The sequence below is a fragment of the Bufo gargarizans genome, unplaced genomic scaffold (assembly GCF_014858855.1).
Source record: "Bufo gargarizans isolate SCDJY-AF-19 unplaced genomic scaffold, ASM1485885v1 fragScaff_scaffold_96_pilon:::fragment_2:::debris, whole genome shotgun sequence".
NCBI lineage: Eukaryota > Metazoa > Chordata > Amphibia > Anura > Bufonidae > Bufo > Bufo gargarizans.
In genome coordinates this window covers 148,182-169,194 of record NW_025334192.1, presented here as the reverse complement: position 1 = coordinate 169,194, position 21,013 = coordinate 148,182, and the positions used below count along the sequence as shown (strand labels likewise).

Below are 21,013 nucleotides of genomic sequence, written 5' to 3'. Positions count from 1 at the left end.
CTGTAGTGGACCCTAAAAATTGGGTTTTTGTAAATTTCTGCAAAATTTCAAGATTTGCTTCTAAACTTCTAAGCCTTGTAACATCCCCAAAAAATAAAATATCATTCCCAAAATAATTCAAACATGAAGTAGACATATGGGGAATGTAAAGTCATCACAATTTTTAGGGGTATTACTATGAATTACAGAAGTAGAGAAACTGAAACTTTGAAATTTGCAAATTTTTCCAGATTTTTGTTAAATTAGGTATTTTTTGGTGCAAAAAAATATTTGTTTTTTACTTCATTTTACCAGTGTCATGAAGTACAATATGTGACGAAAAAACTATCTCAGAATGGCCTGGATAAGTCAAAGCGTTTTAAAGTTATCAGCACTTAAAGTGACACTGGTCAGATTTGCAAAAAATGGCCAAGTCCTTAAGGTGAAATAGGGCTGAGTCCTTAAGGGGTTAAGGTGAAAAATGGCAGGGTAGTTAAGGGGTTAATTTAAAATCAAAGTTTTCCTAAACTTTGGACCGAATTCTGCTTCAGACGCTTCGCTTCACTTAACACTACTTATTTACATAAAGTTGCACAAGCTCTTAAGATCATAATGTTCATGTATTCCTGATAAAATAATTGAATATTACATAATGACATCAATGACACATTATACGTCAAAACTAGGTCACAGATCACACATCCTGAACACACCCATACCCTCAATGTATATATAATAGCACACCAGTAGTATCCCTGCATCACCAGAAGACAATACACAGTGCATCATCCAGGTATGTACCAAATCTTCTACTCTTATCTGGAAGAAAAGATAATATATTATTTCACCAATATGATAGGTATGTACTAACATCACAGAGGGGCCTCACTTTGGGGCTGGTTCATACCTCTACATGCACTTCAATACGAAGGATCCAGAGATTGGTTCTACCAACTCTTACAGTAGAAAGCAGGATCAGGCTCCCATTGCTGATTCTTATCCACTATTTTCTTCTATTGCCTTTCAACTGAGGAGGCAAAGTCCTTCCTAAAATCTTATCACCCACTGGAAAGCAGTTTAAAGCCAACCAGAGCTGATAGCTGACTTATCTTTTCTTGTTTCATTGTAAGGTTTGTCCAATCAGTTGGGGTATATGGATAACATGGAGTCTTCTTCGTTATGTGGGACTCAGCATGTCCATGTGTTACATGGATGCATATTTACTTGCATTGCTGACATGTAATTCCACATTTCTCCTGAAGTGGCCACTGCAGGGAAACTGAGCGGCCACATTGTGCTTCCCCTACAGATCACCAGAGATTAGAGAAGCTTCACCCACATCGATCAGTAGATTGTGGATGTGACTTCAATCTGAAATGAAGTTGTCATACTTAGAAAATATCCAACTGATTTACTCAAATGTGCCATCATGGTGTGTGTGTTGGGAGTGGGGAAGCAACTTGAGTGGGGAGTGGGGAAGCTAAATTATATGATACCAATCAGCTTCATACAACTAAACCCTTACCTCTCTATGTTTCTGAAGCTGATGAATCTTCCTTAGTACTAGCTAGGACCAGCAAGGAATACAGCAGTGCCACCAAGTGGATTGTCCTCAAAAGGTGGAACCCACAAAATCATGTCTGATTGGTGAAACTCAATACATTGTAGGAACATATAGTGACATCCCTTAAGTCATTGCCATCTGCTGTAAGAGAAATATAAACCTTCCCGTAACAGACCATAGTCGCTCAAAATTTCTAGTAAAATGTTTGCATCCTTACAGGCAGTGGTACAGTCAACGTCTGGTCCTTGCTGGGCAATGAAAGTATTCAGTAGTCTCATCTCTTCTGTCTGCTCATTAGAAGACAGATACTTCCAAATTTTTATTGAAGGTGAGGCAGGGACATAGCATTATGGATAATTTGCTAACTTTTAACGAGGACCCCTGTGGTGACCAGAACCCATTGCATTTCCTACCTGAGTAGTCCCTCTCATACCCTTCATCTTGTTGGACTGCTGACAGCACTAGGTACCGGTTTCTTAGAAACTCCTCGCGTTCTATATGTTGTTTGAATTTTTCTTTACACGAACTTAGCATTTTTATTTTCATTTTGCAGGTGTGCTCCTTGCTCTGGTAACAGCACAATCAATACCTGGTAAGGATTTGTTACTATAAGTATTCGATTTTACTTTCTCTATATCAAATCTATAGTCCCCGGGTAACAGTCCATTAGTCAAAGTAACAGCTGCTGCTCCGGCCTTAAAATGGGCTCAGAATTGTTGTTTCTTCAAATTGAAACCATCATTCCCAATGAGACTTTCTATTAGTGGTGACATTGTAACATACCAATAAACCATTAACTCTCCCTCACAAAACAACAGATGGGTTAAAGGCAACCAGTGTATAATACTAACATATTGTACTATACTGAGTCGATGAAAGTGTCCAAGGAACAAGAATGAATCTTCTACAGTCTAGTTTAAAGGGTTGTTCATGTTCAGATCTGAGCCCGGACATAACCCCTTCTACCCTCATTCAGCCTAAATGAGTGGAGCATCGGAGCATTTAACGTGCCAATGTTTCCCCTTGTCCTGCAGTGTATAGTGCAGGGCAAGGGCTTTTTCTTTTTCTCCGGTGAGGATAGCCCCTGGCCATATCTTATATAAAGGATGGCCTTATGCCTATCCCATGCATGCTTAAACTCCTCCACTGTATTTGCAGCTACCACTTCTGCAGGAAGGCTATTCCATGCATCCACTACTATCTCAGTAAAGTAATACTTCCTGATATTACTTTTAAACCTTTGCCCCTCTAATTTAAAACTAGGTCCTCTTGTAGCAGTTTTCTTCTTTTAAATATTCTCTCCTCTTTTACCTTGTTGATTCCCTTTATGCATTTAGCAGTTTCTATCATATCCCCTCTGTCTCGTCTTTCTTCCAAGCTATACATGTTAATGTCCTTTAATCTTTCCTGGTAAGTTTTATCCTGCAATCCATGTACCAGTTTAGTAGCTCTTCTCTGAACTCTCTCCAAAGTATCAATATCCTTCTGGAGATATGGTCTTCAGTACTGAGCACAATACTTCAAATGAGGTCTCACTAGTGCTCTGTAGAGCGGCATGAGCACCTCCCTCTTCCTACTGGTAATGCCTCTCCCTATACACCCAAGCATTCTGCTAGCATTTCCTGCTGCTCTATGACATTGTCTGCCTACCTTTAAGTCTTCTGAAATAATGATCCCTAAATCCCATTTCTCAGATACTGAGGTTAGGACTGTATCACTGATTTTTTATTCTGCTCTTGGGTTTTTACTTCACAGGTGCATTATCTTGCACTTATCAACATTAAAGTTTAGTTGCCAGATTTTTGACCATTCCTCTAGTTTTCCATTTGGTGTATCCCTCTAGGAACATCAACCCTGTTACAAATCTTTGTGTCATCAGCAAAAAGACACACCTTACCATTGAGGCCTTCTGCAATTTCGCTGATAAAGATATTAAACAATATGAGTCCCAGAACAGATCCCTGAGGTACCCCACTGGTAACAAGACCTTGGTCTGAATATACTCCATTGACTACAACCCTCTGTTGCCTGTCCCTCAGCCACTGCCTAATCCATTCAACAATATGAGAGTCCAAGCCCAAAGACTGCACTTTATTGATAAGCCTTCTATGTGGGACAGTATCAAAAGCCTTACTGAAGTCTAGATAAGCGATGTCTACTGCACCTCCTCCATCTATTATTTTAGTCACCCAATAAAAAAAATCTATAAGATTAGTTTGAATGATCTCCCTGAAGTAAACCCATGCTGTTTTTCATCTTTCAATCCATGGGATTTTAGATGGTCCACAATCCTCTCCTTAAGTATGGTTTCCATTAATTTCCCTACTATTGATGTCAGGCTTACTGGCCTATAGTTGCCCGATTCCTCCCTACTACCTTTCTTGTGAATGGGCACAACATTTGCTAATTTCCAATCTTCTGGGACGACTCCTGTTGCCAGTGATTGGTTAAATAAATCTGTTAATGGTTTTGCTAGTTCACCGCTGAGCTCTTTTAATAGCTTTGGGTGTATCCCATCAGGCCCCTGTGACTTATTTGTATTAATTTTAGACAGTTGACTTAGAACCTCTTCCTCTGTAGAGACACATGCATCAAAAGATTCATTAGTCTTCTTTCCTAACTGAGGTCCTTTTCCTTAATTTTCCTTTGTAAAAACTGAACAGAAGTGTTCTTGAGGCAGTCAGCTAGTTCTTTATCTTCTTCCATATACCTTCTGTAGAAGAGTCCCCGGAATAATAATGGACGGACGATACGTGCCACCAGAGGTCCTGGTCTCGGTGGAGTAAGAACCGGATCATTGCGGTTACAGTGGCGAATGCTGCTGGCGCAGCGTGTCCGGGCCGGTTCTTACTGGGAACAGGTAAAGAGCTGGGGGGGTGCCTGTTCCTTACGGCCAGCCCAGGTTTTTGGTGGAGCTGGGCCTTTTAAAGAACCCAGCCTGCTGAAGATGGGGGTGGGGTGTGTCTTGCTGTGCTGGAGATTTTCACAGACAGAGTCAGTGTCGTTGAAGGAGAGTCTGGGTGCAGCACACATTGAAGGATAGCCCTGGGACCTGTGGTGCTACGAGCCGAAGGGGCTCTGGCCTGAGGGAGACAAAGGCAGGTAGCTTAAAAGCCTGCAGAACTGCTGTGGTCTGTCCAAAACAAGGTGACTCAAACCTGCTGTTTATTTTCTATGGAAGGACTTTTGTTCTATGCACTATGTGGATATGCACCTGTGTGGTCTGCTCATTGCCTGTTATGCCTTTGGTGTGAATAAAGTCACGGTGTATCACAAAGACTGTCTGTGATTGCCTCAATACTGTCGCCGCTACCGTAGCCTACCACGAGCACATCCCCACACTTCCTTATTTTGTTTTTAATTTGGTAATTCCTTGTTTTAGTTTCCTTTTTTCATTTATGTATCTGAAGAATGTCTTATCTCCTTTTTTCCCTGACTGAGCTAATTTCTCTTCTGCCTGTGCTTCAGAAGCTCTTATAACTTGTTTGGCCTCTCTCTGCCTAATCTTATAAATTTGTCTGTCATCCTCGTTTTTATTTTTATTTTTTATAATTCCTAAATGCTATCTTTTTGTTTTTAATGATTTTGGCCACTTCTGCTGAGTACCACAGTGGTCTCTTCCTATTTTTGCTTTTACTGACAAGCCTAATGCAATTTTCTGTTGCTTTCAATAGTGCCACTTTTAAGTAGTCCCATTTCTCCTGGACTCCAATGAAACTGTTCCAGTCTGATAGGGACTCGTATACCACTAATCTAATTTTAGAAAAGTCAGTTTTTCTAAAATCTAAAACTTTTGTTTTTGTGTGGTGTCACTGTACTTATCGTAAACCACACTGACTGGTGATCACTAGATCCCAAGCTTTCCCCTACAGCAATATCAGATACCAAATTCCCATTTGTGAATACTAAATCTAAAATGGCCTCCTTCCGGGTTGGCTCCTCTACTACTTGCTTTTAGAGACAATCCCAGTAGGGAATTTAGAATATCTGTACTCCTGGCAGAACTAGCTATTTTGGTTTTCCAGTTTACATCTGGAAGATTAAAGTCTCCCATAATGATAACTTCCCCCTTCAATGTCATTTTAGCTATTTCCTCAACTAGGTATACTATATACTGTGTGGGGCTTGGGTGTTATACTATATACTGTGAGGGGCTGGGGTGTTATACTATATAATATGTGGGGCTGGGGTGTTATACTATATACTGTGTGGGGCTGCAGTGTTATACTATATACTGTAAGGTGCTGGACTTGTTATACTATATACCGTGCGGGGCTGGATGTCCCATCTGTGGTCTTCCATCGGCTTCTCCTAGAGCTAACTGCTGATCACCAGGGATTTAGTAAGCTTCTCCCACACTGATCAGCTGATTGTGGAGGTGACTTCATTCTGAGAAGAGGTTGTCATAGTTCAGAAATGTCAATTGATTTCCCCAATGTGCCATAATGATGATGGAGGTGGTGGTGGGGGCTCAACTCAGTTCAAGAACAGACAATGTATGAATCCTATAAATACATTTGCTTACTTCTGAAAGTTTTCCTACTTAATCAGTTTAATTTGTCATTTACAGGAAAAAGGTTAGCCCTCCCAGGTAACATGGCACAAACAATCACATTGCTGCTGATAACCCTTGGTGAGTTGCACATTTTATTGTTAGCGAGGTCTCTCACCTCTAAATCAAGCTCTCAATCAGACTCTAGAAGCTCTTTCTCCCCTTTCAGAGCAGGAAGACTCAGCGCAATCTCGAGCACAAATCATCACCAAAATTAGATTATACCAATCAGCTAGATGTAATTACTCCCATATTTCTCTGTTTTTGAACCTGATGGAACTACCTCAGTCCTAGCTAGGGTTAGCAAGGAATATATAGCCGTAAAACCAACAAACGGTCTTTAAGAAGTGGCACCCACAAAATCATGTCAGATTTGTGAATCTCACCACATTGTAACAACCTACAGGAATGCCACTTAGGCCAGTACCACGTGCTATAGGGGGTAAGAAAGACCTTCCCATAACAGAAAAAAATTATACAAATTCTGAGTCCTGATGGGCAATGGTATAGTCAATGTCTGGTCCTGGGTGGATTCTTAGCTAACATTTAGTGAGGGCCTCTTTGATGACCTGACCTGATTGTAGCCCCAACCTCAGTAGTGCTTTTCATACATGTCATCTTGTTGGACTGCTGATACAACTATATACCAGTTTCTTTATAACCCCTGACATTGTATATTCTTTGGATTTTCTCTACACTATATAGACCATGAATTTGAGATTTCTGTTTTGCAGGTGTGCTCCTCGGGCTCATAACCGTACAAACAGACAAAAGTAAGGATTACACCCCTAAAGACGTATTTATTGTATACAGTTTTGTTCTATGTGATAGTTTACATTATATCATAACTAGAGTTGAGCGAACACCTGGATGTTCGGGTTCGAGAAGTTCGGCCGAACATCCCGGAAATGTTCGGGTTCGGGATCCGAACCCGATCCGAACTTCGTCCCGAACCCGAACCCCATTGAAGTCAATGGGGACCCGAACTTTTCGGCACTAAAAAGGCTGTAAAACAGCCCAGGAAAGAGCTAGAGGGCTGCAAAAGGCAGCAACATGTAGGTAAATCCCCTGCAAACAAATGTGGATAGGGAAATGAATTAAAATAAAAATTAAATAAATAAAAATTAACCAAAATCAATTGGAGAGAGGTTCCATAGCAGAGAATCTGGCTTCCCGTCACCCACCACTGGAACAGTCCATTCTCAGATATTTAGGCCCCGGCACCCAGGCAGAGGAGAGAGGTCCCGTAACAGAGAATCTGTCTTCATGTCAGCAGAGAATTAGTCTGCATGTCATAGCAGAGAATGAGGCTTCACGTCAGCCACCACTGCAACAGTCCATTGGCATATATTTAGGCCCAGCACCCAGGCAGAGGAGAGAGGTCCCGTAACAGACAATCTGGCTTCATGTCAGCAGAGAATCAGTCTGCATGTCATAGCAGAGAATCAGGCTTCACGTCACCCACCACTGCAACAGTCCATTGTCATAAATTTAGGCCCAGCACTAGTGTTGAGCGGCATGTCCCATATTCGAATTCGCGAAATTTTGTGAATATTCGAAAGAATATTCGTAAAATATTCGCGATTATTCAAATTCGTTATTATTTCGCATATGCGATAATTCGAATTTTCGCATCGCATAATACATATGCTATGCAAAATTCACATGTGCGCTAATGAAATCGCCTTACGAAGATTCGCAACTCAATTCAATCACTAATGTATGAATGCAATGCCCTTTGCCTCTGTTCTGGGACAAGTGTAGATATTCGCATGTGCGCTAATAAAATCGCCTTACGAAGATTCGCACCTCAATCACTTTCTAGGGAATGTGAGACTTTTGGGAATCAATCGAGATACAGTGGGGGGTGATGACAGTAGTTGACAGAGTACAGATCAATGTAATCTGTAAGGTGGAAAGTAAAATAAAAAATACGAATATTCGTAAATCGAATTTTACGAAGTTCTACGTATTCGCGAATATGGTGCTATACTATATGAATGCACAGGCCTTTGCCTCTCTGTTCTGGGGACAAGTGTAGATATTTGCATTTGCGTTAATAAAATCGCCTTACGAAGATTCGCAGCTCAATTCAATCACTAATGTATGAATGCAAAGCCCTTTGCCTCTGTTCTGGGACAAGTGTAGATATTCGCATGTGCGCTAATAAAATCGCCTTACGAAGATTCGCAACTCAATTCACTAATGTATGAATGCAAAGCCCTTTGCCTCTGTTCTGGGACGTGCCGATATTCGCATGTGCGCTAATAAAATCGCCTTACGAAGATTCGCGCCTCAATCACTTTCTAGGCAATGTGAGTAAGATCTGAGCTGTTGGACCTTTGGGAAACAATCAATTATATGTGTACTGTAATTTTGTGGGGGGGGGGGAAAAAACAAAAAACGAATATTCGTTTTTACGAATATATAGCACTATATTCGAAATATTCGCGAAATCGCGAAGTTGCGATATTCGCGAAAAAAATTTGCTTTTCGAATATTCGCGCTCAACACTACCCAGCACCCAGGCAGAGGAGAGAGGTCCCGTAACAGACAATCTGGCTTCATGTCAGCAGAGAATCAGTCTGCATGTCATAGCAGAGAATGAGGCTTCACGTCAGCCACCACTGCAACAGTCCATTGGCATATATTTAGGCCCAGCACCCAGGCAGAGGAGGGAGGTCCCGTAACAGACAATCTGGCTTCATGTCAGCAGAGAATCAGTCTTCATATCATAGCAGAGAATCAGGCTTCACGTCAGCCACCACTGTAAGAGTCCATTGGCATATATTTAGGCCCAGCACACACACAGGCAGAGGAGAGAGGTCCCGTAACAGAGAATCTGTCTTCATGTCAGCAGAGAATCAGTCTGCATGTCATAGCAGAGAATGAGGCTTCACGTCACCCACCACTGCAACAGTCCATTGGCATATATTTAGGCCCAGCACACACACAGGCAGAGGAGAGAGGTCCCGTAACAGAGAATCTGTCTTCATGTCAGCAGAGAATCAGTCTGCATGTCATAGCAGAGAATGAGGCTTCACGTCAGCCACCACTGCAACAGTCCATTGGCATATATTTAGGCCCAGCACCCAGGCAGAGGAGGGAGGTCCCGTAACAGAGAATCTGTCTTCATGTCAGCAGAGAATTAGTCTGCATGTCATAGCAGAGAATGAGGCTTCACGTCAGCCACCACTGCAACAGTCCATTGGCATATATTTAGGCCCAGCACACACACAGGCAGAGGAGAGAGGTCCCGTAACAGAGAATCTGGCTTCATGTCAGCAGAGAATCAGTCTGCATGTCATAGCAGAGAATGAGGCTTCACGTCAGCCACCACTGCAACAGTCCATTGGCATATATTTAGGCCCAGCACACACACAGGCAGAGGAGAGAGGTCCCGTAACAGAGAATCTGGCTTCATGTCAGCAGAGAATCAGTCTGCATGTCATAGCAGAGAATGAGGCTTCACGTCAGCCACCACTGCAACAGTCCATTGGCATATATTTAGGCCCAGCACACACACAGGCAGAGGAGAGAGGTCCCGTAACAGAGAATCTGGCTTCATGTCAGCAGAGAATCAGTCTGCATGTCATAGCAGAGAATGAGGCTTCACGTCAGCCACCACTGCAACAGTCCATTGGCATATATTTAGGCCCAGCACACACACAGGCAGAGGAGAGAGGTCCCGTAACAGAGAATCTGGCTTCATGTCAGCAGAGAATCAGTCTGCATGTCATAGCAGAGAATGAGGCTTCACGTCAGCCACCACTGCAACAGTCCATTGGCATATATTTAGGCCCAGCACACACACAGGCAGAGGAGAGAGGTCCCGTAACAGAGAATCTGGCTTCATGTCAGCAGAGAATCAGTCTGCATGTCATAGCAGAGAATGAGGCTTCACGTCAGCCACCACTGCAACAGTCCATTGGCATATATTTAGGCCCAGCACACACACAGGCAGAGGAGAGAGGTCCCGTAACAGAGAATCTGGCTTCATGTCAGCAGAGAATCAGTCTGCATGTCATAGCAGAGAATGAGGCTTCACGTCAGCCACCACTGCAACAGTCCATTGGCATATATTTAGGCCCAGCACACACACAGGCAGAGGAGAGAGGTCCCGTAACAGAGAATCTGTCTTCATGTCAGCAGAGAATTAGTCTGCATGTCATAGCAGAGAATGAGGCTTCACGTCACCCACCACTGCAACAGTCCATTGGCATATATTTAGGCCTAGCACACAGGCAGAGCAGAGAGGTCCCGTAACAGACAATCTGGCTTCATGACAGCAGAGAATCAGTCTGCATGTCATAGCAGAGAATGAGGCTTCACGTCACCCACCACTGCAACAGTCCATTGGCATATATTTAGGCCTAGCACACAGGCAGAGCAGAGAGGTCCCGTAACAGACAATCTGGCTTCATGTCAGCAGAGAATCAGTCTGCATGTCATAGCAGAGAATGAGGCTTCACGTCACCCACCACTGCAACAGTCCATTGGCATATATTTAGGCCTAGCACACAGGCAGAGCAGAGAGGTCCCGTAACAGACAATCTGGCTTCATGACAGCAGAGAATCAGTCTGCATGTCATAGCAGAGAATGAGGCTTCACGTCACCCACCACTGCAACAGTCCATTGGCATATATTTAGGCCTAGCACACAGGCAGAGGAGAGAGGTCCCGTAACAGACAATCTGGCTTCATGTCAGCAGAGAATCAGTCTGCATGTCATAGCAGAGAATGAGGCTTCACGTCACCCACCACTGCAACAGTCCATTGGCATATATTTAGGCCTAGCACACAGGCAGAGCAGAGAGGTCCCGTAACAGACAATCTGGCTTCATGTCAGCAGAGAATCAGTCTGCATGTCATAGCAGAGAATCAGGCTTCACGTCAGCCACCACTGCAACAGTCCATTGTCATAAATTTAGGCCCAGCACCCAGGCAGAGGAGAGAGGTCCCGTAACAGACAATCTGGCTTCATGTCAGCAGAGAATTAGTCTGCATGTCATAGCAGAGAATCAGGCTTCATGTCAGCCACCACTGCAACAGTCCATTGGCATATATTTAGGCCTAGCACACAGGCAGAGGAGAGGTTCATTCAACTTTGGGTAGCCTCGCAATATAATGGTAAAATGAAAATAAAAATAGGATTGAATGAGGAAGTGCCCTGGAGTCCAATAATATATGGTTATGGGGAGGTAGTTAATGTCTAATCTGGACAAGGGACGGACAGGTCCTGTGGGATCCATGCCTGGTTCATTTTTATGAACGTCAGCTTGTCCACATTGGCTGTAGACAGGCGGCTGCGTTTGTCTGTAATGACGCCACCTGCCGTGCTGAATACACGTTCAGACAAAACGCTGGCTGCCGGGCAGGCCAGCACCTCCAAGGCATAAAAGGCTAGCTCTGGCCACGTGGACAATTTAGAGACCCAGAAGTTGAATGGGGCCGAACCATCAGTCAGTACGTGGAGGGGTGTGCACACGTACTGTTCCACCATGTTAGTGAAATGTTGCCTCCTGCTAACACGTTGCGTATCAGGTGGTGGTGCAGTTAGCTGTGGCGTGTTGACAAAAGTTTTCCACATCTCTGCCATGCTAACCCTGCCCTCAGAGGAGCTGGCCGTGACACAGCTGCCTTGGCGACCTCTTGCTCCTCCTCTGCCTTGGCCTTGGGCTTCCACTTGTTCCCCTGTGACATTTGGGAATGCTCTCAGTAGCGCGTCTACCAACGTGCGCTTGTACTCGCGCATCTTCCTATCACGCTCCAGTGCAGGAAGTAAGGTGGGCACATTGTCTTTGTAGCGTGGATCCAGCAGGGTGGCAACCCAGTAGTCCGCACAGGTTAAAATGTGGGCAACTCTGCTGTCGTTGCGCAGGCACTGCAGCATGTAGTCGCTCATGTGTGCCAGGCTGCCCAGGGATAAGGACAAGCTGTCCTCTGTGGGAGGCGTATCGTCATCGTCCTGCCTTTCCCCCCAGCCACGCACCAGTGATGGACCCGAGCTGCGTTGGGTGCCACCCCGCTGTGACCATGCTTCATCCTCATCCTCCTCCACCTCCTCCTCATCCTCGTCCTCCTCGTCCTCCAGTAGTGGGCCCTGGCTGGCCACATTTGTACCTGGCCTCTGCTGTTGCCAAAAACCTCCCTCTGAGTCACTTCGAAGAGACTGGCCTGAAAGTGCTAAAAATGACCCCTCTTCCTCCTCCTCCTCCTCCTCCTCCTGGGCCACCTCCTCTTCCATCATCGCCCTAAGTGTTTTCTCAAGGAGACATAGAAGTGGTATTGTAACGCTGATAACGGTGTCATCGCCACTGGCCATGTTGGTGGAGTACTCGAAACAGCGCAACAGGGCACACAGGTCTCGCATGGAGGCCCAGTCATTGGTGGTGAAGTGGTGCTGTTCTGTAGTGCGACTGACCCGTGCGTGCTGCAGCTGAAACTCCACTATGGCCTGCTGCTGCTCGCACAGTCTGTCCAGCATGTGCAAGGTGGAGTTCCACCTGGTGGGCACGTCGCATATGAGGCGGTGAGCGGGAAGGCCGAAGTTACGCTGTAGCGCAGACAGGCGAGCAGCAGCAGGATGTGAACGCCGGAAGCGCGAACAGACGGCCCGCACTTTATGCAGCAGCTCTGACATGTCGGGGTAGTTGTGAATGAACTTCTGCACCACCAAATTCAGCACATGCGCCAAGCAAGGGATGTGCGTCAAATTGGCTAGTCCCAGAGCTGCAACGAGATTTCGCCCATTATCACACACCACCAGGCCGGGCTTGAGGCTCACCGGCAGCAACCACTCGTCGGTCTGTTGTTCTATACCCCGCCACAACTCCTGTGCGGTGTGGGGCCTGTCCCCCAAACATATGAGTTTCAGAATGGCCTGCTGACGTTTACCTCGGGCTGTGCTGAAGTTGGTGGTGAAGGTGTGTGGCTGACTGGATGAGCAGGTGGAAGAAGAGGAGGAGGAAGCCGAGAAGGAGGAGGTGGCAACAGGAGGCAAAGAATGTTGCCCTGCGATCCTTGGCGGCGGAAGGACGTGCGCCAAACAGCTCTCCGCCTGGGGCCCAGCTGCCACTACATTTACCCAGTGTGCAGTTAGGGAGATATAGCGTCCCTGGCCGTGCTTACTGGTCCACGTATCTGTGGTTAGGTGGACCTTGCCACAGATGGCGTTGCGCAGTGCACACTTGATTTTATCGGATACTTGGTTGTGCAGGGAAGGCACGGCTCTCTTGGAGAAGTAGTGCCGGCTGGGAACAACATACTGTGGGACAGCAAGCGACATGAGCTGTTTGAAGCTGTCTGTGTCCACCAGCCTAAATGACAGCATTTCATAGGCCAGTAGTTTAGAAATGCTGGCATTCAGGGCCAGGGATCGAGGGTGGCTAGGTGGGAATTTACGCTTTCTATCAAATGTTTGTGAGATGGAGAGCTGAACGCTGGCGTGTGACATGGTTGAGACGCTTGGTGACGGAGGTGGTGGTGGTGGTGTTGGTGGTACATCCCCTGTTTGCTGGGCGGCAGGTGCCAACGTTCCTCCAGAGGCGGAGGAAGAGGCCGAGGCGGCAGCAGCAGAATAGGCCGAGGCGGCAGCAGCAGAAGAGGTAGCAGGGGGAGCCTGAGTGACTTCCTTGGTTTTAAGGTGTTTACTCCACTGCAGTTCATGCTTTGCATGCAGGTGCCTGGTCATGCAGGTTGTGCTCAGGTTCAGAACGTTAATGCCTCGCTTCAGGCTCTGATGGCACAGCGTGCAAACCACTCGGGTCTTGTCGTCAGCACATTGTTTGAAGAAGTGCCATGCCAGGGAACTCCTTGAAGCTGCCTTTGGGGTGCTCGGTCCCAGATGGCGGCGGTCAGTAGCAGGCGGAGTCTCTTGGCGGCGGGTGTTCTGCTTTTGCCCACTGCTCCCTCTTTTGCTACGCTGTTGGCTCGGTCTCACCACTGCCTCTTCCTCCGAACTGTGAAAGTCAGTGGCACGACCTTCATTCCATGTGGGGTCTAGGACCTCATCGTCCCCTGCATCGTCTTCCACCCAGTCTTGATCCCTGACCTCCTGTTCAGTCTGCACACTGCAGAAAGACGCAGCAGTTGGCACCTGTGTTTCGTCATCATCAGAGACATGCTGAGGTGGTATTCCCATGTCCTCATCATCAGGAAACATAAGTGGTTGTGCGTCAGTGCATTCTATGTCTTTCACCGCTGGGGAAGGGCTAGGTGGATGCCCTTGGGAAACCCTGCCAGCGGAGTCTTCAAACAGCATAAGAGACTGCTGCATAACTTGAGGCTGAGACAGTTTCCCTGGTATGCATGGGGGTGATGTGACAGACTGATGGGGTTGGTTTTCAGGCGCCATCTGTGCGCTTTCTGCAGAAGACTGGGTGGGAGATAATGTGAACGTGCTGGATCCACTGTCGGCCACCCAATTGACTAATGCCTGTACCTGCTCAGGCCTTACCATCCTTAGAACGGCATTGGGCCCCACCATATATCGCTGTAAATTCTGGCGGCTACTGGGACCTGAGGTAGTTGGTACACTAGGACGTGTGGATGTGGCAGAACGGCCACGTCCTCTCCCAGCACCAGAGGGTCCACTAACACCACCACGACCATGTCCACGTCCGCGTCCCTTACTAGATGTTTTTCTCATTGTTATGGTTCACCACAACAACAAATATATTATTTGGCCCAATGTATTGTATTCAAATTCAGCGGGATATAAATTTGAGGCCTAGTATTTAGGCGCTGGGTGACCGGTATGGATTTAGTGACAGAATTAGACTTGGAAATGCACAGAAGCGTGTGTGTGAAGTTATTCTGAATGACCCTATGTGCACCTTCAATATGATCTACCCTTTTAGGGATAGATTTCAAATAGCTCTGATATAGCAGAAACGACTAAATTATGAAATTGCTAAATTGGGAATTGTATTTCAACCCAGAACAAAAAATGTGCTTTGACGGACACTAAATAACTTTCCCAGCCACAACAGGACAGCGGTAACGAGAGATTTAGCGGGATATAAATTTGAGGCCTAGTATTTAGGCGCTGGGTGACAGGTATGGGTTTAGTGCCAGAATTAGACTTGGAAATACACAGTAGCGTGTGTGTGAAGTTATTCTGAATGACCCAATGTGCACCTTGAATATTATATACCCTTTTAGGGATAGATTTCAAATAGCTCTGATATAGCAGAAACCACTAAATTATGAAATTGCTAAATTGGGAATTGTATTTCAACCCAGAACAAGAAATGTGCTTGAACGGACACTAAATAACTCGCCCAGCTACAGCACTAAGGACAGATTTAGCGGGATATAAATTTGAGGCCTAGTATTTAGGCGCTGGGTGACAGGTATGGGTTTAGTGCCAGAATTAGACTTGGAAATACACAGTAGCGGGTGTGTGTGAAGTTATTCTGAATGACCCAATGTGCACCTTGAATATTATATACCCTTTTAGGGATAGATTTCAAATAGCTCTGATATAGCAGAAACCACTAAATTATGAAATTGCTAAATTGGGAATTGTATTTCAACCCAGAACAAGAAATGTGCTTGAACGGACACTAAATAACTCGCCCAGCTACAGCACTAGGGACAGATTTAGCGGGATATAAATTTGAGGCCTAGTATTTAGGCGCTGGGTGACAGGTATGGGTTTAGTGCCAGAATTAGACTTGGAAATACACAGTAGCGGGTGTGTGTGAAGTTATTCTGAATGACCCAATGTGCACCTTGAATATTATATACCCTTTTAGGGATAGATTTCAAATAGCTCTGATATAGCAGAAACCACTAAATTATGAAATTGCTAAATTGGGAATTGTATTTCAACCCAGAACAAGAAATGTGCTTGAACGGACACTAAATAACTCGCCCAGCTACAGCACTAAGGACAGATTTAGCGGGATATAAATTTGAGGCCTAGTATTTAGGCGCTGGGTGACAGGTATGGGTTTAGTGCCAGAATTAGACTTGGAAATACACAGTAGCGGGTGTGTGTGAAGTTATTCTGAATGACCCAATGTGCACCTTGAATATTATATACCCTTTTAGGGATAGATTTCAAATAGCTCTGATATAGCAGAAACCACTAAATTATGAAATTGCTAAATTGGGAATTGTATTTCAACCCAGAACAAGAAATGTGCTTGAACGGACACTAAATAACTCGCCCAGCTACAGCACTAAGGACAGATTTAGCGGGATATAAATTTGAGGCCTAGTATTTAGGCGCTGGGTGACAGGTATGGGTTTAGTGCCAGAATTAGACTTGGAAATACACAGTAGCGGGTGTGTGTGAAGTTATTCTGAATGACCCAATGTGCACCTTGAATATTATATACCCTTTTAGGGATAGATTTCAAATAGCTCTGATATAGCAGAAACCACTAAATTATGAAATTGCTAAATTGGGAATTGTATTTCAACCCAGAACAAGAAATGTGCTTGAACGGACACTAAATAACTCGCCCAGCTACAGCACTAGGGACAGATTTAGCGGGATATAAATTTGAGGCCTAGTATTTAGGCGCTGGGTGACAGGTATGGGTTTAGTGCCAGAATTAGACTTGGAAATACACAGTAGCGGGTGTGTGTGAAGTTATTCTGAATGACCCAATGTGCACCTTGAATATTATATACCCTTTTAGGGATAGATTTCAAATAGCTCTGATATAGCAGAAACCACTAAATTATGAAATTGCTAAATTGGGAATTGTATTTCAACCCAGAACAAGAAATGTGCTTGAACGGACACTAAATAACTCGCCCAGCTACAGCACTAAGGACAGATTTAGCGGGATATAAATTTGAGGCCTAGTATTTAGGCGCTGGGTGACAGGTATGGGTTTAGTGCCAGAATTAGACTTGGAAATACACAGTAGCGGGTGTGTGTGAAGTTATTCTGAATGACCCAATGTGCACCTTGAATATTATATACCCTTTTAGGGATAGATTTCAAATAGCTCTGATATAGCAGAAACCACTAAATTATGAAATTGCTAAATTGGGAATTGTATTTCAACCCAGAACAAGAAATGTGCTTGAACGGACACTAAATAACTCGCCCAGCTACAGCACTAAGGACAGATTTAGCGGGATATAAATTTGAGGCCTAGTATTTAGGCGCTGGGTGACAGGTATGGGTTTAGTGCCAGAATTAGACTTGGAAATACACAGTAGCGGGTGTGTGTGAAGTTATTCTGAATGACCCAATGTGCACCTTGAATATTATATACCCTTTTAGGGATAGATTTCAAATAGCTCTGATATAGCAGAAACCACTAAATTATGAAATTGCTAAATTGGGAATTGTATTTCAACCCAGAACAAGAAATGTGCTTGAACGGACACTAAATAACTCGCCCAGCTACAGCACTAAGGACAGATTTAGCGGGATATAAATTTGAGGCCTAGTATTTAGGCGCTGGGTGACAGGTATGGGTTTAGTGCCAGAATTAGACTTGGAAATACACAGTAGCGGGTGTGTGTGAAGTTATTCTGAATGACCCAATGTGCACCTTGAATATTATATACCCTTTTAGGGATAGATTTCAAATAGCTCTGATATAGCAGAAACCACTAAATTATGAAATTGCTAAATTGGGAATTGTATTTCAACCCAGAACAAGAAATGTGCTTGAACGGACACTAAATAACTCGCCCAGCTACAGCACTAGGGACAGATTTAGCGGGATATAAATTTGAGGCCTAGTATTTAGGCGCTGGGTGACCGGTATGGATTTAGTGACAGAATTAGACTGGGATATGGCCAAAAAATAAACAGACTATTGCTGGTTAAATGCACTTGGTGTGACAGCTTCACCCTGATGTAGGCTTTAGCCAAAAACAACCACACCATTGAGGGTTAAATGCACTTGGTGACAGGCGCAGCTTGCCCCTGATTTAGTATATGGCCAAAAAATGAACAGACTATTGCTGGTTAAATGCACTTGGTGTGACAGCTTCACCCTGATGTAGGCTTTAGCCAAAAAACAACCACACCATTGAGGGTTAAATGCACTTGGTGACAGGCGCAGCTTGCCCCTGATTTTGTATATGGCCAAAAAATGAACAGACTATTGCTGGTTAAATGCACTTGGTGTGACAGCTTCACCCTGATGTAGGCTTTAGCCAAAAAACAACCACACCATTGAGGGTTAAATGCACTTGGTCGCAGCTTGTGCTGGCGCACCACAAGACACAAAATGGCCGCCGATCACCCCAGAAAAATGTGACTGACAAACGGTCTGGGCAGCCTAAAAACAGTGAGCAATTGAGGATCAGCAGCTCAATGATCCACAGCTGCAGATCGATCAGTTAATCAAGTCCTTTGGAGGAGTTAATCTGCCTAATCTCGCCCTACTGTCGCAGCCGCAACCTCTCCCTACGCTAATCAGAGCAGAGTGACGGGCGGCGCTATGTGACTCCAGCTAAAATAGAGGCTGGGTCACATGGTGCTCTGGCCAATCACAGCCATGCCAATAGTAGGCATGGCTGTGATGGCCTCTTGGGGCAAGTAGTATGACGCTTGTTGATTGGCTGCTTTGCAGCCTTTCAAAAAGCGCCAAGAAAGCGTCACAAAAGCGCGAAGAAAGCGACGAACACCGAACCCGAACCCGGACTTTTACGAAAATGTCCGGGTTCGGGTCCGTGTCACGGACACCCCAAAATTCGGTACGAACCCGAACTATACAGTTCGAGTTCGCTCATCCCTAATCATAACCGTTTCTATATAAGCATTAGATTTTGCTTTCTCCATATGGAGTCTCTAGTTACCGGGTAACAGTCCATTAGTCAATGTGAGCGGCTGCTGCTCCGGCCATAAAATGGGCTCAGAATTGTTGTTTCTTCCCATCACCCACTGACAAGATCGGGAAGGTAGGCAATTTAGGAACAATAGGACATCTGACCAGGGTAGAAAACATTTGGATGCAGCTTCTATCACGAAATGGGACAATGAAATTCCAGTTTAAGGACTATTTTTTTTTTTTTCTTTAAGAGACACTCCAGGCAAAACTGATTTGCTGAGTTATGCTTAGTTACATGGATTCAAAGAAGTCTCTGTGTCATGGTCTTCCCATAAGGTCCTCAGACCCTGCACTAGGCAAATTCTGTAGTGTTCCTTCAAATTCATTCCCAATGAGACTTACTTTTATTGGTGACATTGTACCATACCAAAAATCTATTAAATCCTCGCCCTCATAAAACAAAAGATGCAGTAAAGGGGACCGAGTATAATGTTCAACTACATTATACTACACCGAGTTACAATGAAAGTAACCAAAGAGCAATGATTGATCTTTTACAGCCTAGTTAAAGGACATCTGTCAGCAGTTTTGTACCTATGACACTGGCTGACCTGTTACATGTGCACTTGGCAGCTGAAGGCCTCTGTGTTGGTCCCATGTTCCTATGTGCCCGCATTGCTGAGAGAAATGAAGTTTTTATATATACAAATGAGGCGCCATTACACCTAGAGGCTCTGCTCTCTCTGCAACTGCTGTGCCCTCTGCACTTTCATTGACAGGGCCAAGCAGTCTACAGTTTGTCATTCAAAGTCAGTTGCAAAGAGAGCAGAGATTCTAAGTGTAATGATGACGCCCCCGTTGCTCCTAGAGGCTCATTTGCATATATTAAAACTTCATTTTTCTCAGCAATGCCGGAACTTATGAACATGGGACCAACACAGAAGCCTTCAGCTGCCAAGTGCACATGTAACAGGTGAGCCAAGTGTCATAGGTACAAAGCTTCTGACAGATGTCAGGGGATACTATATCTCCCTATGAGGAGCGCCTATTCGGTTGCATTTATTTTGTGAGGGTTTTATTTTAGTTTTCCCAGCCTAAAATTTATTCAATCTGCTGGAGTGTGTAAATGAGAGAAAAAGAGACAATTATTCAAAGGCTTTCTGTTCAAGCGATGAGGCTCCAGTCTCTGCTCCTTCTGGTCTCCTGTGGGCCAGAAGTGGTCTTCCATCGGCTGACCTCAGCAGTGATGTGACCCCAAGTGACCACTGAGCCTCGGTGGTGGACAAGGGTCTCACCAAACATACAAGACTCTGGCTGCTTTCAGAAACAATGCCTCTCCTGTCCACACATTGTGTCTGGTATTACAACTCAGCTTCTAAGCTGTGAATGGAGCTGATACTACAAACGTCCTCTGGAAAGGTGTGCCACTGTTTTTGTAAGAAAGCCGCCATGTTTTTATAATCCAGGACAATCTTTTATCTTGTTAATAATTCTTCTTCTTTTGCAGTCGGCTGTCCATATGGCAAAGAACCTGGTTGTGGGTTGTGTCGACCAACCTGTGATAACCTGAAGCCTACATGTAATGTTCCTAAAAAATGTGTTCCAGGATGTGTCTGCAAAAGTGGCACTGTAGATAATGGCCGTGGTGAATGTGTGAAAGCGTCGAAGTGTGGACTCTGCAGGAACGCAACATATACCACATGTACAAATCCCTGCCCTAAAGGTGCATTTTGCATAATAGGTTGTATTGAAGGCTGCCTCTGTAAACCCAACTACGTGTGCCTGCCTGACAGCAACAGATGTGTCCTTCCTCAGGATCTCCCCAAAGTGGATCCAACAATTACACCATCCACAGTGTGTCTTATTAGGAAGTCTCAAAATGTAAAGTGACCTCGTCTAATCATATGGAGATGTGTCTGATGAAAATAAAGTGATTGCAGACATTGTTTTTATCTACTTTCATTGATTCATTAAGCGATCAGGATCTCCGACCACTCACTGACCAATTAGATCATAGTCCGTCTAGACTGTTATGAAAATGATCTCCTGATCTGATTGTGATCTGCCTCATCCACAATAATGTCTTTCTGACTTCAGTTTTCTTGGCACTAAACTGCTGACAGACATAGTTGGCGCTGTGAACAGGTGGCGATACATACTTTT

General features: G+C 44.8%; 1 protein-coding gene across 1 annotated transcript; it reads left to right on the top strand.

Annotated features, from left to right (window-relative positions):
* The first annotated feature begins 764 nt into the window (after positions 1-764).
* Positions 765-20,806, top strand: LOC122922862 (zonadhesin-like). The gene is made up of 4 exons (XM_044273617.1): positions 765-772; positions 6,114-6,176; positions 6,830-6,868; positions 20,358-20,806. The coding sequence occupies exons 2-4, from the start codon at positions 6,140-6,142 to the stop codon at positions 20,738-20,740; spliced, it is 459 nt and encodes a 152-aa protein (XP_044129552.1). The 5' UTR covers positions 765-772; positions 6,114-6,139; the 3' UTR covers positions 20,741-20,806.
* Positions 20,807-21,013: the final 207 nt, after the last annotated feature.

Bases quoted from the DNA above. Each gene is read 5' to 3' on its own strand.
- LOC122922862 (XM_044273617.1), top strand. From the start codon at position 6,140: ATGGCACAAACAATCACATTGCTGCTGATAACCCTTG. The intron at 6,177-6,829 runs GTGAGTTGCACA...TCTGTTTTGCAG, and splicing joins ATTGCTGCTGATAACCCTTG to GTGTGCTCCTCGGGCTCATA. The intron at 6,869-20,357 runs GTAAGGATTACA...CTTCTTTTGCAG, and splicing joins AACCGTACAAACAGACAAAA to TCGGCTGTCCATATGGCAAA.